The following is a 16,406-nucleotide window of genomic DNA, read 5'->3' on the forward strand; positions in this document are numbered from 1 at the left end:
ACAACCTTCATGCTCTGGCCAGGGGCACGTAAGCAGTGGATCGCAGCTATGCCCTGGCTCCTTGCAGCACAGCCGCAATCTGCTGCCTATGCACCTCTGCCCAGAGTGTGCAGGCTACAGATCACGGCTCTGCCCTGGCCCTGGATCAAGCTGCCCTGCCACAAGATCCCAGCAGCTCTGGAGCAGCCCTCTGCCCTGCTCTGCACCCTGCCAGCGCAGCTGAGGCCAGTCTCCGTGGCAACACCAGCCTTGTGCTATCACAACACAACTGTGGCTGGGGTCTCCATGGAGACCGGCCCCAGTCATGCAGCAGGGGCTGCAGGGAAACGGAGTCCAGCTGCTGGACAGATCCACCATTTTGCCCACCCTGGTTTAAATGCTGTTGACTCTGCTGGGGCCCAAGCCCAATGAACTATATGGTAAATCATAAGGTTTTTGGCTTTGGACTAATAACATATGTAGTTTAGATCACATAAATCTTTCGCCTTGTACTATTTATAACTAGATACAAAAGTACCTGTGCTAACACTTGTAGCAGTTTCAAAAAGTGCAAAATGCATCAATTCTAGGTGAACTAAGTCTATTGTAAATTACTACAGGTATGTTTATTTCAAGATCACTGTTTTCAAATTTGCTCCTTGCTTCTACATGCTTAGGGAGACGAGGGTCTGACAGGAAGGAGGGGACCAAAGGTCTGCAGGAGGAAGTAGAGGGGCTGAGGGCAGAAGAACTACCTCACCCCCGTTTTATTTTCCCTGCTGTAGCAGTGGGAGGGCGACAAATTCAAGGCAAACCTCCAATAATTAGATTCTATGCCTGGAAATCATAATTTTTCCAATTATACAATCTAATTATTAGGTCGGGGGGGAGGGGAGTCATCTTGTATTCAAGTGAATACAGTATACTGTTTTCCCATTTTTAAAAATGCTGGTGGCCTTTTCTTTGAAAAACTCTCCTACCCCAAGCTCTGGAGCAGGGCCTAGTATAAAGAATGAACCTTCTGCCATGAAAAACTGGCCAAATTCACCTTACAAGCCTCTGAAATATTTCTCGCTCCAATGTACTTAGTAGTGTCCCCCAGCAAGCCCAAGCTATCTGGAGGTGAAAGCTGCCCAAATGTAACGGACAAGATCCAGAGCTTGGCTGGGGTTAGAAATTAGTACTAGCTGCAGAGGAGGGGAGATGTAGGAACTTGGACTGGCTATTGCTGGACTGGGACTTGCTGGGCAAAGAGACTTTTGGAACCAAGTTGAGATATTTGAGCAGTAGAGACTGAGACACGTGGAGAAGTGCTAGGAATAGGGACTTTATGTAAAAGAATGTTATTGCTCATAGGCTCGAACAGCGAGTAGCCTCCAGACTAAGGGAAGGGGGGGGGGGGGGGGAGGAATCATGGGAGGGCTTGGGATTGGAAGGCAGCAATTCAATAAGGAAATTATTAAAAATGAACACAAGGCAAACCAGGTCTGACTTCAGGCTCTATATCAGTACTTAATTCAACATAGCTGTTTCAGTCATTGAAGCAACAAGAAAAACTGTTCCTTATATTTTCTGCAAGGTCTGCTTGGATGGAACCCACAGTAACTGGGATCATGTTTGAATGCCGTTAGTTGACCGTGTCTGACAGCAACTCTGAAGTGACACATGAGATATTATACTTTAGAAATAGCTTTGAGACATTTCCTATGAGATATGGACATTGAGGGCACACAGGCTGCAGGGCAAGGTAAAAAAAAATTAAAAATTAAAAACACAGCAGCCTCACATTCTATCAAGTCAGCCTTTGAAGTTCCTGCTAAGACCTATCCACATTTTTATTCCAGAAGATCCCAATGCCTTCGTGTGAGCTGGCCCCTCTTCCCAAATCACATTCTGCTCCAGAGATTAGATTCTCTATCATTTTATTATCTATCTGTAAGAACAACAGCAGGCTATTTGTTACAGTATGGACAATATAAACCAGTCTCATTCAAAGTTGTCCTTTTCCATGATGCACCTTCCAAACTGGCTCAATTCAGTTTATTTCTGGGGTTAATCTTCCCAATTAAGTTTTCAGCATGCATTTCAGGCTAAATAACAGGCATGTCTTTACCGCAATTGAATTGCTATGGTAATTCTCCAAATCAAGGGTGACCAACTTGTAGCACGTTTGCCACAAATGAGGCTGAGAGAGATCTTGGAGTCATAGTTGACTCCAAGATGAACATGAGCCGGCAGTGTAACGAGGCCATTAACAAAGCAGCTTGTTGTGTATTAGCAGATGCATGACCAACAGATTGAGGGAGGTGATGCTCCCCCTCTATGCAGCATTGGTCAGGCCGCAGTTGGAGAACTGTGTCCAGTTTTGGGCACTGCACTTCAAGAGGGACACGGAGGATCTGGAGAGGGTTCAGAGGAGAGCCGTTCGCATGATTAGTGGTCTCTGGGAAAGGCCCTATGAGGACAGGTTGAGAGATCTGGATCTCTTCAGCCTATACAAAAGATGGCTGAGGGTGACCTTGTAGCCGCCTATAAATTTATCAGGGGAAGACAGCAGGGAATTGGGGATGTGCTGTTTACCAGAGCGCCCCAGGGAGTAACTAGGAATAATGGATGCAAACTAGTGGAGAGAAGATTTAGGTTAGACATTAGGAAGGCATTTTTTACAATAAGGGTGGCCACAGGCTGGAATGGGGTTCCAAGAGAGATGGTGCTATCATCCACCTTGGAGGTCTTTAAGAGGAGGCTTGACAGTCACCTGGCTGGTGTCGTCTGACCTCGGTCCTCTTTCCTGCCAGGGGCAGGGGGTTGGACACGATGATCCACTGGGTCCCTTCCGACTCTATAATCTATGACATGGGTAGCCTGTGTGTGTTGCTTGTGGCAGAATGGGGGGGCGGAAAGGGAGGGAGGCAGGTAGCACAGTGGCCGACAGGGCAGGAAGCAGAAAGCAGAGCAGATGAGGCAGGGGAAAGGGACTGGAGTGATAGCTGGGAGGGACACAGTGCTTAACTCGTGGCACAGCTGCCAAAAAGGTTGACACCCAGTGCTCCACATCATGTAAAAGCTTCCAATATACAGAAAAGTTTCTTTTGACACACTGAGGCCACTGACAGGTATTAATTTAAAAGTGCAATGGAATCTGATCTCCAGCCCCAACAACTACACCTCCTGCCATGCCACATGCTCATGACAGAAAGTGCAATTGTGGGATTGGGGATCAGATCCCAATCACACCATATTGCCAGTACAGGCAGAGCCTGAAATCACAGCAAGGTGCAGGCTGGCTACCCAGTATGCCCATGGCTGGGAACGCCAGTCAGATTTAGCCTTGGGACCTCATAAGAAACACAAATGTGTAATATTCTGTGGCTGGTTCCTACTACACCTTAAAAAGAATGTGTGGCCAAAGCACTCCCAGCACTGGGAGCACCAGCTCATTGATCGGTTCTCCCAGCCCTCAGAGCACAGAGCCCTCATGGGCTCCAGTAAGCTCCCAAGGCTAGGAGTGCTGATCAGTGGACTGGCACTCCCAATGCTAGGAGAGCACCAGACCCCTCAAAGGCTCCAGTTTTCTCAGAGGGCTTGGAGCGCCCTAGCCAAATGTTTCATTTAAGGCACAATGAGCCAGCCACAAAATTATTGCACAAAATGTATTATAATTTTGTGGCTCATTCCATGTTTTATCGTACCATTAATTGCATAAACATGTGGCCAGGTTCATTAACTGGCTAAGCAAGTCTTAAGTGTAATGTCTGCCAGTGGCCCCAGGAACAGAACTCAGAAGCTCCCAGTTTCTAATCCCTCCCTCCGAGAAACAGCTGCTTCCTTCAGACAGGCATGGGAGTTCTTTATTCTCAGTTGAAATTTCAAGCGTTTCCTATAGACTTGTGATACTAAAACAAAAAAAGTTGTAGGCTCAGTTTTTAGGGAGAATTTCAGTTAAGACCATCCAGCCATCTGTAAGAATAAGGCTAAACAGAAAAGTTAAGCTGACTAACAACTAATCAAAAACAAAATTAGAAGCAAAGCACTATACTAAACCCTGTCAGCTAGTCTGCCATACTTACTGGAAGCAGATCCAGAACATTATTTTTTCTTCTGGCTTTTCCTTTCGGTGTTTCTTCCATTTCAACATCTTCATTCAATATAGATTTGTCTGTCATGTCATCCATATTTTCCTCAGTTTCTGCCTCTGCAGCAAGCTTTAACCGTTGTGTTTCAGCTTCTTTCATCTGAATAATAGTTTCACCAGCATCTATTGCTAAAGATTCTGAAAAAATCTTCAACATAGCATTAACTGTACTTGCCAAGCTACTGGATGGGATGGTATCTTTTATATTCCAGCCAGTGCCTAAACAAGAGAGAGTCAGTGTTAAAACCCCTTTAAAACTAACTACAGAACATATGATTTCTTTGCAGCCATAAGCTTTTACAACTAGTACAAGCTGTGATTTTCATACTCATCATTTAAAATCACATCATTCACTCAGAATATTCAAGTGTTTTTAAAGATAAGTGTTATTCCCAATTTAAGTAAAGATAATCTGAAGCACAAAGAAATTTTTGATTTTCCCAAAAGATCTTGGGAACAGAACTCAACTCTAATTTCTAATCCCTTCCTCCAAGGCAATAACTGCTTCCTTTAAAAGAGCATAAGGACTCTTTATTCCTGCTTAAAATTTCTGGATCTTCCTATAAACTTGAGCTATGCAACAGCAAGAGATGCAGGCACAAACTTACTGTGAACAGTCTGGGACTAAAACCTCAAGCTATGACAAACCTCAGCAGAAAGCTCAACATAATATGTCACCAGCACTGCTCTGTAGAAACTGGGATATAGGTGAACCACCAAGACTTGAATTAGTTTAATTTCAAACTTATTTTCTTAATAGCATTTCCTTTTATCCTAATTCTGTATTTCTTCCTTAATAAGCAACTTATTTCTATTCTGTATCATGCTTGTATGTAATCAAAATGAAACATAATTAAATAAAATCCTTCCCTTCCAAGAACTGTACACTTAAGACAGGAGGATTCTTAATTTCATTTAATGCCAAAAAAATCATCACTGGTTCACCTAGAACAATCAATACAAGACGGGATGTTTTAGCTTTTGCTTCCCAGCAGATGGGTTTAAAAAAAAAAAAAAAACCCAAAAAACACACTTATGAAAACAGTTTCTGGACTATTTCAACAATTTCAGACAAAATTTGGTTGGTCAATCTAGACAAGCCAAACTATTGCAAAACTATTTTCCAAATCTCCATTTCAGTACAACAGTTTGACCCTGCTTATAGTGACCAAACTAATCATGTTAGAAATTGTTTTGAAAAAATGTTTACATTTAATAACTGTTCTAGCTAAAGGCGAGTTCAAAGTCTGTTTTCAAACAATTCAATAAGTCAAGATCAGAATAGTCTTTAACATTTATTACTGCCTTGCTTCACTAGTAGAAACAAATAAACTGTTAACTCCATGCCAGATTGGGGCAGAATATACAACGGTTTTCAAGCATGTTCTAAATATACTGGGTATCTCATATGAGACAGTAATGGAATAGAAGTATAAAACTCCAGGCAATCTGACAAGAACACACTTACAAACAATTTACCAAGGCCTCACTTCTAGCTGGCACTATGACAGCATAATTTGCTACTAAAAATTTAGCACAAGAAAAAAACAAGTCTTATGCATACCGAGCTCTGCTGCTACATTTCACATCTCAAATGTGTTATAATGTCCCATTAAATTATACCTGCCACCAATGTCCTTAAAAGGATATACTCCATGGCAGTATCTGAGGACAGCATTACAGATTCCAATACTTGATGTGCAGAAGAACTGAAAGAAGAAAGCAGCTCTGGATTATCTTCTGTCACTGCTTGTAGACAATTTGCTGTTGATACAAAAGAAGAAAAGCATACTGTTTACTCTAATTCGAGGGGGTATTATCATTCTAAAAGCTATTCTATTCCACAAATACAGGATAAAAGTAATTTGTGATACAACATTGACCTAACGATCAATCATTTTCTTATACAGTAAAAGCTGTGTTAACCAGCGTTTCACTAACCAGAATACTTTATTAACTGGAATTTAATAAGTTAATAAATTATTCAGCCACACTCCACGCAGGTGGCGGGACTGGCCTGGCACATCACACCGAGCCACTTTCAGCAGTGAGGCACAGAGACAGGGAGCAGAGCCCAGCCCGCAGCTGCATCCTGCAGTTGCAGCCTGCGCCTGCCTAGTGCACAGATAAAACAAAAGTAGATTGAAAGAAACTTACCTGCCTGCTGGGCCGGCTACGATCCTGGCTGCGCAGGGTATAACTCTCAGATAACCGGAATTTTTAAGATAACCGGCACCCACCTTACTCCACTCATGCTGGATAACAAAGCTTTTACTGTATTAACAAAAAATTCTCTCCTTTGTTCTTAATTAAGGAAGCATATAGAGAAGTAAGTGACATAAGGACCTTGTCACAAACCCACAATATTTAAAGGTGTTTGTGGAATGTCATGCAGGTTTTCTTGAATTCATTTTACTGATATGGTGTATGTGGTCTCTACATATGGATAGTGTCAAGCTGTATTTAGTCTCCTCATCCTTATGTTTCTCTGCATTGTGGCAACTGATATACAGCAAAAGCTCTGTTATCTGGCACCCATGGGAGGGGTGCCAAATAACCAAATATGCCGGTTACCTGAGAGGCCCAAACAGGCGTCTTTCCCTGTTCGGGCTGCTGCCCCTCCCGCCATGTCTGGTGCGCCACTGCCCCTCCCTGGTGTCAGCGTGCCGGGGGACAGGGAGGAGGGCCCCCACGGAGGCTGCTTTGCCCTGGGCCGTGGGGGCTCGGCAAAATCGGAAGTGCCACAGTGGGCACTTCTGGTTTTGCTTTTGCTACCTGGCTTTTGCATGCCAGTTAATGGAGCACGCTGGTTTCTAAGGTGCCGGATAACGCAGCTTTTACTGTAAATGTATTGTTTACATGTTTTAGTAGGCCTAGATTTCATAATTTAATAATGATTTTTAGGTGTTACTCCTCAGACAATGAGTTTTCCGGGGAGATGATTCAAGCCTAAATAGCTGAGAGAAGTAATCATTGAGAACTGACATCTGACTTAGGTATGTTTAATGGCCAGTCAAACTGACCCTTGCCAACCTGATTTGAGGCCTATGAGTGAGGCCCTTGGAGACTATGATAAATTTACATTGTAAAAGGAGAGAACTGTAGCAAGAATAATACTTGGAAACAGGCTATTCAGGAAAGGATATTTCTCAGTGGGGAAATTAAGAGAGGGTATCCTTAGGATATGTCCGAAAAGATGCACATGCTCCCTGCGTCATTATTGGAGCAGGAAAGACTTCTGCTCTCATAAACAGATGAACCCGAAGGGACAGGAAGTTATATGTATAGTATGTATGTAACATATGTAAACAGCCAGATAAGAAACCATCCTTAAGTCTTGCCATGAGAGCAAGTGTTTGTCTTTAGTTTTCTCAGACACTAGAAATGACTTCAGATCTTCAGCTAAGGGGGCTGAGTGTTCTGGCTGCAGAAGTTGCAGGATGCCCTGACAGGAAGATCAGAGGCAGCAGCTGCTTTCTAACCTGTGAAGCTGAGAAGTGAGAGTTACATTCTTAGACCTTAGAGCTAAGATACAGGGATACGGTAAAATCATCTTCTATTATCTTCTTTTGTTTATTCTTATATTTCTGTCTGCATCTCCACATATGGTTATTGATTTCTTACGATTGCTCTTGTTTTTATAATAAATGTTATCTTTTATAATAGTACTGTCAGTGGTAGATGTGACTAGAGACTATTTGGCCACACAAACAGTCCTCTTCTATGGAAAGGAGGATCTAAAATTTCTGAGCACATGACCAGACAAAGGTATGATTCTTTTAGGTGGCAAAATCCTCTCTGTTAAAAGCTGACAAGATGTGGGCAAGACAGGTAAAGCTGACAGGTCAGCTTGGAGTATCTCAGCCTGTTCTCAGTGGTCAAGCAGCAAACAGCAGACAGGGGGTTTGGGATTGAAAGGCACTCAGGAAGGTGTGAGAACACACTAGCAGTGTGTCTCAGTGGCTAATCTGATCAAATCTGGGGTCAGCGTGCATCACATATTTACTCTTGCAAATACTTCTGCATGAGTAACTTCACCTATAGGATTAGCTTTATTGACTTCTGTTACTCTTACACAGAAGCATTTGCAAGATCAGACCTTGATGGACTATATAAAGAGAAACAGTAACTGGTTAGGCAAAAAAACAAAGAAAAAAAAATATCAACCATAAATTAGTTTTTCATATCTTTTGAATGTCCCCAATACTTTTCCTCCCATTGAAATATCCAACTGCAATGGAAACAAGCACAAGAAATTCAACCTCATTAGTAGTCAAACATTTTCAAGTTATTTTCTGAAATCTTTTTTCCATTTGTAAATGTATAGCATCCCTAAAATGTCTGTGAATTGCCATGAGACATCTCTACATTTCTGAAATTAAACTACATTAAGATCACTACCATCCTCTTTCATCACTTACCTGCAGAGATAGCCAGATCTACATTTGTGGAGAACTTCTTCAAGTACTGTAACATGGCATCCAAGCAACCCTCTTTATTGAATATAGATACTGCTGTGCCATTGCACTCACTAATATATAAACAAAGAATAATACAATACTTATTAAAGTAAATGTTGCTAGTCATAGTAAAGAGTTCTATATAAGACAAGACAAATGAATATCCAAAACCCACAGAATTTGTAGAGAGGAAAGGTTACAACCAACAAAAGGTCATTTGGACTGCATGGAAAGTTGTGCGGACAGGTATCTGCAGGAAAGAGGATACAAACGTCCTTTAAATCATTATGTTATTGCACTGATCTTCACACATAAGGAAAGTTATTCCTCTTTTCCTTCAGTTAGTATATTCCTAGTGAAAATATTTTTCAGGGGAACTAAATAATTAAGAAAAGCCCTACCCAATTTGATAATTACACAGCGCTTACCATACATTCCAAAGCACATTAACAGCCTCATTGGCTATGTCTTCAATATAATTTTTGTTTGTATCTTTGCATTTCTTTGGGGAGGCCTGGTTGGCGTCGAGTCCAGCACTGCACTGTAAGCAAACATAAACAGAGCAGCTAAGAGAAAGTTAGAAGCAGAGTAAACTAGAGATCTTAGGTCAAGAGCTTAGAGCTAGCGTGCCATTCTCCACGGGAAGAGTCAGGTAAAAACCAAATGGTTACCTTCTACAGGAGAGAGGCAAATGTTTACAAAATCATCTGGTATGATATCTGTTTTCCATTCAGTAGTTTTCAAAAGCCCATTTTTTGGTAAACAAATGTTTAATAAATTTATACCTTGAACTTTGCTATACATGTTACTTACAAACACTGTCTTCACATTTCCATTAATTTTGACAACGCTAATTAGAAACACACACACTAATCACACAGTGCTTTACTAACATGGTTATTATCCATGTTTTATAAATGGGGAAAGCAACCAGTGTGGTCAATGGATAAATGGAACCACAACTTGGCTTGAAGTTTTGTGTCTTAGCTACTAGACCAAACAGAAATGATATGGAATAATTAAAGATGTTAAGAATATTTATTGTTCATGGTTGCAAAAAAAGTAGTTTCTTCAACTATAAATTCAGTCATTAATGTAGATGTTGTTCATAACTGTAATACTCATTAGAAATAGGATGCAAGTTTGAAGGTGGATCTGAACTGTCCCACACAGGTAAACATTCAAAGCCAGGAACCCGAGTCCTGATTTTGCAGTCACATCTATCAGCATAAAGCTTTTATAGCCACATCAAGTCCCAGTAACTTGTGGGACACTGCATAGATACAAGCTGGCAAATAACACAGAATCAAGTCCTTTCTTGGAATCTCTAAATTTACCTCTAGGGCTCTTTAAACAAACCATGCCTGAAGAGTTCCTCTCTAGAAAGGATTTAGTTGCAATTCTTAAAAGGAAAGTTATGTTATGGACATCTTTTCCAAATCTACTTGCTGGATATCGGTTAAAAATAAAAGACAAACCATTTACAAATCTAAGACAAGGAGACACATGAATCTTGCCAGATCTCAAGCAACTCCTCTAATGTAATCCTGCCAGTGTTGCAGTTTTAAGATACAATTAAGGTCTTGTAGCGTTTTTCAAAGGGGAAAAAAGTACTGACTGGAACAATTAAAAAAAAAATTAGAAGTAAAGAAATAGGCATACCTCTTTCAAAAGTGCTACCAGGGGTGTCATGATATCTTTAGTCACCATGTCATCACAAACTTCAAAGCCTCCGCAGGCACTGAGATTTCTGAAAGTGAAATGCTTTTGATCAGATGTTACCTGACTTTATTTTAAAACACTATTAATGAAATGTACTTAGCCACAATGAACTAGAAGGGGCCTATGTCATCAAATCCAGTCCCTTGGGTTCTGAGGCAAGAGACTCCGTTAATCCCCATTAAGGGATGCCCATAATCACCACATTAAACCGTCACACTCAACTGTGAGACACAATATGCAAAATACCATGAACAGCCTCTAACATGCCCTAGGTTAAAGCCAGGCAGATGAGGACACTGACAACAGCCTGCTGCCAAAACAGCAGCAAGTGTGAGTGAATATTTGCTTAGAGGATCCTAAGGAAAAATCAAAACAAAACAAAACCTGTCCTACTCTACAGAGGAAGCAAGAAAAAAAAAGTAAAATGCAAGCAAACCACAATTACTTCTACTGTAACTGATTTAAAAAATATGCTAGGTTTAACTTCTAAAAAAAATATCTTGTTTAACCACCTACATGCTACTATATGCATCACCAACTTTGGTCTATAATATTTCTTAATGTAGAAATACTTTAAGGATAAAATTGGAAAGATGACATTCTTCTTTGATTTTTCTTATACTAGAAACCCTTTGTCTTAGCTATCTATCAAAGTAATGTGTTCTTACATTTTTTATTTATTAAATGCTTACCGGAGAGCTCCAGCAGCTGTCTCACGAACAGCTAAACTTTGATCTAGCAACATAGGGCCTAAACACCGGACAACATCTCTCTGCAGAAAATCTGGAATTGTATGCTTCTGCTGTAACAGTTTTGAAATGCTGGCACAGGCAAATTCCCTTACTTCAGCACTTGGATTTTGCAGCTAGAATAGATACACGCAAGGATGATTAGAAATCATCAGGGATCCAGGTTTTCTGTTTCCCATGGAAAAACAAAACAGAAAAATAAACCCATGGATTTTCCCATTTACCAGAGAAAAATGCGGATTTTTCATTTTAACAGAGAAACATGAGGATTTTCCACTGCTGCAAAGAGGTCTCTGCAGGCTGGCAGAGCTTCTTGCAAAAAGGGCAGCAAACCCTAAGCCTGGTCCCAAGGGAGAGGGAGATAGGGAAGAAGCATGGCCTTGGCTCAGGCTCACTTTCTCTTCTGGAGCCTGTGGGGTAAGTGGGGCTTGTAGGGGGCTAGGGACTAGCTGGGGGTGGGGGGCTGTGAGTCAGGGCTGGGGGGCACTGGCAGGGCTGGGGAACCTGTGGACTGTGGGAAGAGCCAGCAGGGCAGGGGAGGGGGGCAGGGCAAGGGTTTGTGGGTCGGGGCTGAGGGAGCAGGGAGGTGTCCGCAGGCGCTCTCAGGCTAGCATGGGAAAACCCAGGCCGCATGCCCACACCCCACCAGGGGTGGGGATGGGCAGGCAGGTGCTTAGCAGCGTTAAGCACCAAGGCACCTGCCTTGTCACCCACTCCCACAAGGAGGCAGCAGTGGCCACAGCACAGCACTGCAGCTCAGGGGATGCTGCAGTGTGCCAGAGACCAGGGCGGGTGCCAAACTGCTGCACCATCCGACTGGCTGGCTGGCTCCATGCGGGGCTTCTAGCACTCCAGCAGGAAGCTGCATGTGGAGGCAAGCAGGAGCCCTGTCCAGCCCAATGGCACACTATGCCATGCCTCTGTGTGCGCTATCAGGCCAGGCAGGAAGCCACACATGGAGGCACAGAGTCACATGCCATCAAGCCAGGTGGGCTCCTGCTTACCCCTACATGAGGCTTCCCACTGGAGTGCTGGAAGCTGCATATGGAGGCACAACGCCCGCCCAGCTCCATGGTGTGCAGCTCCTGGTTCACATGCCATCGGGCTGGGCTAGCCAGCTCTGTGCCTCCATGTGGGGCTTCCAGCACTCCAGTGGGAAGCCACACATGGAGGTACAGAGGCCACCTGGCCCGATGGCGAGTGGCTCCCACCTGCAGTGCTGCGATCTGTACCTGCTGATATGGAACCAAGCCAGTCTGGTGTGAAGGTACATGCCAACAGGCCAGGCTGGCTTCCTGCCAGCATGTGCAGGGCCTGGGACTCTGCCAGAGGTGCACACTGCCAAGGGCTCTCACAGCCATGAATGCCCTGAGGGCCTACCACCTGCTGCTGCTGAGCTGCCGGCAGTAGGGAGTGTGCACCACAACCCCCCACCACAAAACCCCACACCCACCCACCACATCCTGGTGCATGGGGGTGGGGGAGCTGCTGCTGCTGGGAGTGAGCAAGTAGGAGGTAGTCAGGGAGTGAGGGGCACTGGCGGGGCTAGGGCAGGCTGTGGCTTGGGAGTGAGAGGTAATGTTAAATCAGGACTGTTCAGCACCCAAACCAGTGGTGGGGAGAGAGACGACAACTGCAGCTGGACCGGCATCTTGATGAGTGACCAGGACAGCAGGACTTCTGATTTCCCATGATAAAAAACCCAAAATCAAATGCCAAAAGGTACTGTATTCAGAATATATTCTATTGTAGTGATTGAGGCACTGGTAGGCTTCCACACTGCTTTAAAACTGTAAATCTATCAATAAAACATTGTGTTCAACTGATACCTGTATATACAATGGCCTTTCATCACAGATTAGGGGGTTTTAATCAGATATTTTGCAATGGGTTTTTCTGAGATAATTTGCTATTTTAAAACAGAGAAAACTAGGATGTCTGGAAATCATGTCTGATGGAAAAAAAGTTCCATTTAGCGAAGTATAAAAACCTGCAACTCCAAACAGAATTGGACTAGCAGAGCACTAAGCATGGCCTGGGTCTGGGGTATGACTGTAAACTTTATCCAACTGGAGGGCCTGGGGGCAACAGGGTGGGGGCACTCTTCTAGAATATACCACAATGTTGCAACCTCCCGAGTAAGGCAAGTACAGGGCACCTCAAAATCCTAAGCCCCACTGCCTTGTGGCTACTCCTTGGGTGGAGAAAAGCTAAGGGATATCACCCTGATAGAAATGTGTCCTTGCTGAGGCATTGGGTAGTCAGCAGCAGTTCTTATTTGTTCTCAAGGTGGATAAAAAGTAATGATAAAAATCAGATTTCTTAAATTTAAATAAATTTTAATTGTATTTTTTATGTTTTTGGTAAGATACTTTAAAAAAACCCACCACCTATATAAAGGTAGTTTTAATCTAAGATGTGTTAAAGCTCAAAGACATCATCATGGAATACAGATTATAACTTCTAATTATATACTATTTGAGACAATAGATTCATGTAACCTTTTTAGAAAAGTTTTTATCAGTAAGTCACAACAGGCCATAGACTATATCAGGGTCCCAATCTTATGAGGTTCCCAGAGGCTCCTCTATAGATTAGTAAAGATTAAAAAAAACCTACTCTATTCAACTGGACTCAGTGCTCAGTCTAGAAGATCCCGTTAAGTATCTCTGTGATGCTTAGTTTCAGCTCTCAAACTGTGGATTTGTCTCTCCAGAGATAACATCCTTGTTAACAGCCGTATATGGAGATGAGAGATAACAGACCTGATTACCTATCAGCTCTCTTGTGTCTCTGCAAATTTGTGTACACAGTCCTTACCTTTCTCTAAAAGTGCAGTTTCAAGAAGTTAAATGAATGAATGATATCAAACCAAAAAATGCACTTTGGGTAGAAAACAATGATTAAACTGAGGCTTCCTGATCAGTGATTTAAATTGCTTTGATTTAAATCAGATCCACCCTGTCTGTTCCTCTCTAGCAGAAGCTACAACCACTGAGGCACTGAACGTCTGGACTCTGTCTGGCCTTTGGATTCTGTCACAATTGTCTAAAGCAGGGACAGTAAGTCTTGGGCAGTTGCCACTCCATACTTTTTCTTGCCTAAGAGTACATGTCGAAAGTCTTGGAGACTAGACTTCTTATGCACATACCATGATCCAGAGGATCGGTGGTTGCCTACTAACCACGACATCCCCTGTGCTTTGATTTATTAATTCTGCAAAGAATAAAAGATGTTTTAGTTTAAAAAAAACTAAAATGTATTAAAACTCTTTATCTAAGCTTTAAGTCAATAATGTGATACTATTAGGAGGTGGGGAAGCTAGGAACCCTTGCATGTATGGGAAGCCCAGAAAAAGATTTGGGGGTTCTAGTGGCTCTCACACAAATACAAGTGTGCGATACATCACTTCAAAAAGGCTAAACTAACTCTGCCGTTTCCCCAGGAGGGATGAGTAAGACACAAGAGGAATATACACTGTTTTGGCATCATGCTTTAAAATACAAAGACAGTGAAGGTGGTCCACAAGGCCCATGGCAGACATTGCATTTGTCATGTCAACATGTTAAAATTATCGGGGGATACTTCTGCGCCACAACCATGAACACATGCCGCTGGAGGCTGGGGGTGCATGGCAACCACTCACAGGTGGTGGTGGTGTTAGTGAGCAAGGAGCTCCCGCAGGCAGCCGTGGCGGTATCAGTGGCAAGTGCCAACCAGTGGTCGGGAACCACCTGCAGACGCCACTGGCCAGCAGCAATTGGGGACCGCCCACAGATGCCACCGGCGGTGTTGGCAGCGAGGGGGGAAGGATGGCAAGCGGTGACTGCTCGCATGCGCCACTGGCAACATCACCAGCAGCCAATCGCAGGGAGTGTACCGCTAATCTCAGGGGGTGCATGTGCACCCCCTACGCGTTGCCAATGTTTTCAACCAACAACAACTTCATGACTGGTCCACCATTTTAATAGTTGTGTGCAAATCATGGCAAATATAACATGTGCCAGAGGCCATAAGGAACCTTACGAACAACTGCCCCCACAGGACAGGACAGGACAGGACAGGACAGGACAGGACAGGACAGGACGAGAGGAGAGGAGAACAGCTTCTGTTGCAACAAAGATGATTTAGGCTATTAGAAAAAACTTGCCAACTACCAGAGAAGCAAGGCAGGAAGCACCCTGGAGCAGATTCTCCTTTGCCCGAAGTTTTGAAGAGCAGATTAGAGACCCCTGTGCCCAGGGAAATGCAGATCACACTGGCTGGACTAGACCAGGGGAGCTCACCCTTTCTCCCCGGTGGGCTGCATAGGCAGTGCCCATGTCTGCAGGCCAGCTCCTGCGGGCGGTCCCGATCCCACTCTGCCAGCGGCAGCAGACACCACCAGCTGCAAGGAGAGGGGCGGGGGGAGCCTGGCCCCAACCCCAACCCCGCGCTGCGGCCGCAGGAGGCACGACTCCGGCCCAGCTGCCATGGGGCCCAAGCAGCGCGGGGCGAGGAGCTGGGGGATCTGGCCCGAGGCGGCCGGGGGCACGAGCTCGGAGCGCCGCCTCCTCGGGCTCGGCCCGGCGGGAGCCGCAGGCAGGCCCCGCACTCGGGCAGCAGGCCGCGCTATCCCGGGGCGCCGAGGCCGCCCCCCCTCCGGTCCCGCCGAGCCGAGCCGGGCGCCCCGACTCCGCACGCGCCCACCTTGTCCAGCAGCTCGGCGGCCGCGCAGTCCGCCTGGCCGGGCTCGTCCCCGCCGGGCCCCGCCTGCGTCCCTGCGGGGGAGAAGGGGGCCCTCGCGAACCGCTTGGCCCGGCTCTTGCCCATGGCGCGGCGCGGGGGGGGAAGGAGGGGCAGGCGCGGCGCCCTCGTGCGCGAGCAGCGCGCAGGCGCGGGCCGGCGGGGAGGGGCTCCGCGGGTGTAGGGGCGCGCGAGAGCGGCCGGCCACGTGGGCGCGGGCCCGGGGAGGCCGCCGGGGGTCGGGCGGCGGCTGCAGTTAGCCCCTGATTCCCGGTTTCCTTTTCAAAACTAATCCTTACAGGCCTGATTGAAGGGGGTTAGTATTAGTAATTAATTTAGCGCGTCTGAATGTCACCATTTAAGAAAAAAATGTAAAATGCTTAATGCCTCAAGTACATAAAGAAGGAGCTGAGCTGCGGCTGGGGTTATTGTGGGGCAAAGTCGTTTTCGGGTCCCCCGCAGCCTGCTCGCTTCCAACACCCGAGGGCTCCTCTGAAGACATCTGAGCAGGGCAGGCTGACAGGAGCTCGCTTTGCATGCGCCAGCCGCCCAGACCTGCCAGCTATGTACCTCGGCCCCATTGGCAACGCATGGGGGGTGCATGTGCACTCCCTGAGCTTGGCAGTGCACCCTCTG

General features: G+C 45.1%; 1 protein-coding gene across 5 annotated transcripts in view; it reads right to left on the minus strand.

The window, feature by feature from the left end:
• The window catches only part of HEATR3 (HEAT repeat containing 3), a 40,441-nt gene extending 24,545 nt beyond the window's left edge, over positions 1-15,896 (minus strand). The window contains exons 1-8 of one of the 5 annotated variants that reach the window (XM_019497496.2): positions 15,735-15,817; positions 14,197-14,261; positions 10,989-11,161; positions 10,237-10,324; positions 9,003-9,115; positions 8,536-8,645; positions 5,738-5,878; positions 4,050-4,333 (exon numbers count right to left, since the gene is read on the minus strand). In XM_019497496.2, the coding sequence (XP_019353041.1) occupies positions 4,050-4,333; positions 5,738-5,878; positions 8,536-8,645; positions 9,003-9,115; positions 10,237-10,324; positions 10,989-11,161; positions 14,197-14,199 (912 nt within the window). In that variant the 5' untranslated portion in view covers positions 14,200-14,261; positions 15,735-15,817. Of the gene's footprint in view, positions 1-4,049; positions 4,334-5,737; positions 5,879-8,535; positions 8,646-9,002; positions 9,116-10,236; positions 10,326-10,988; positions 11,162-14,196; positions 14,262-15,331; positions 15,685-15,734 lie in introns of those variants that run through there. The other 4 variants (XM_006273208.4, XM_019497495.2, XM_059713798.1 and 1 more) reach the window with 4 other exon arrangements.
• Between the last annotated feature and the right edge of the window lie 510 nt (positions 15,897-16,406).

Source organism: Alligator mississippiensis, chromosome 10 (genome assembly GCF_030867095.1).
Source record: "Alligator mississippiensis isolate rAllMis1 chromosome 10, rAllMis1, whole genome shotgun sequence".
In the NCBI taxonomy this organism is placed as follows: domain Eukaryota; kingdom Metazoa; phylum Chordata; order Crocodylia; family Alligatoridae; genus Alligator; species Alligator mississippiensis.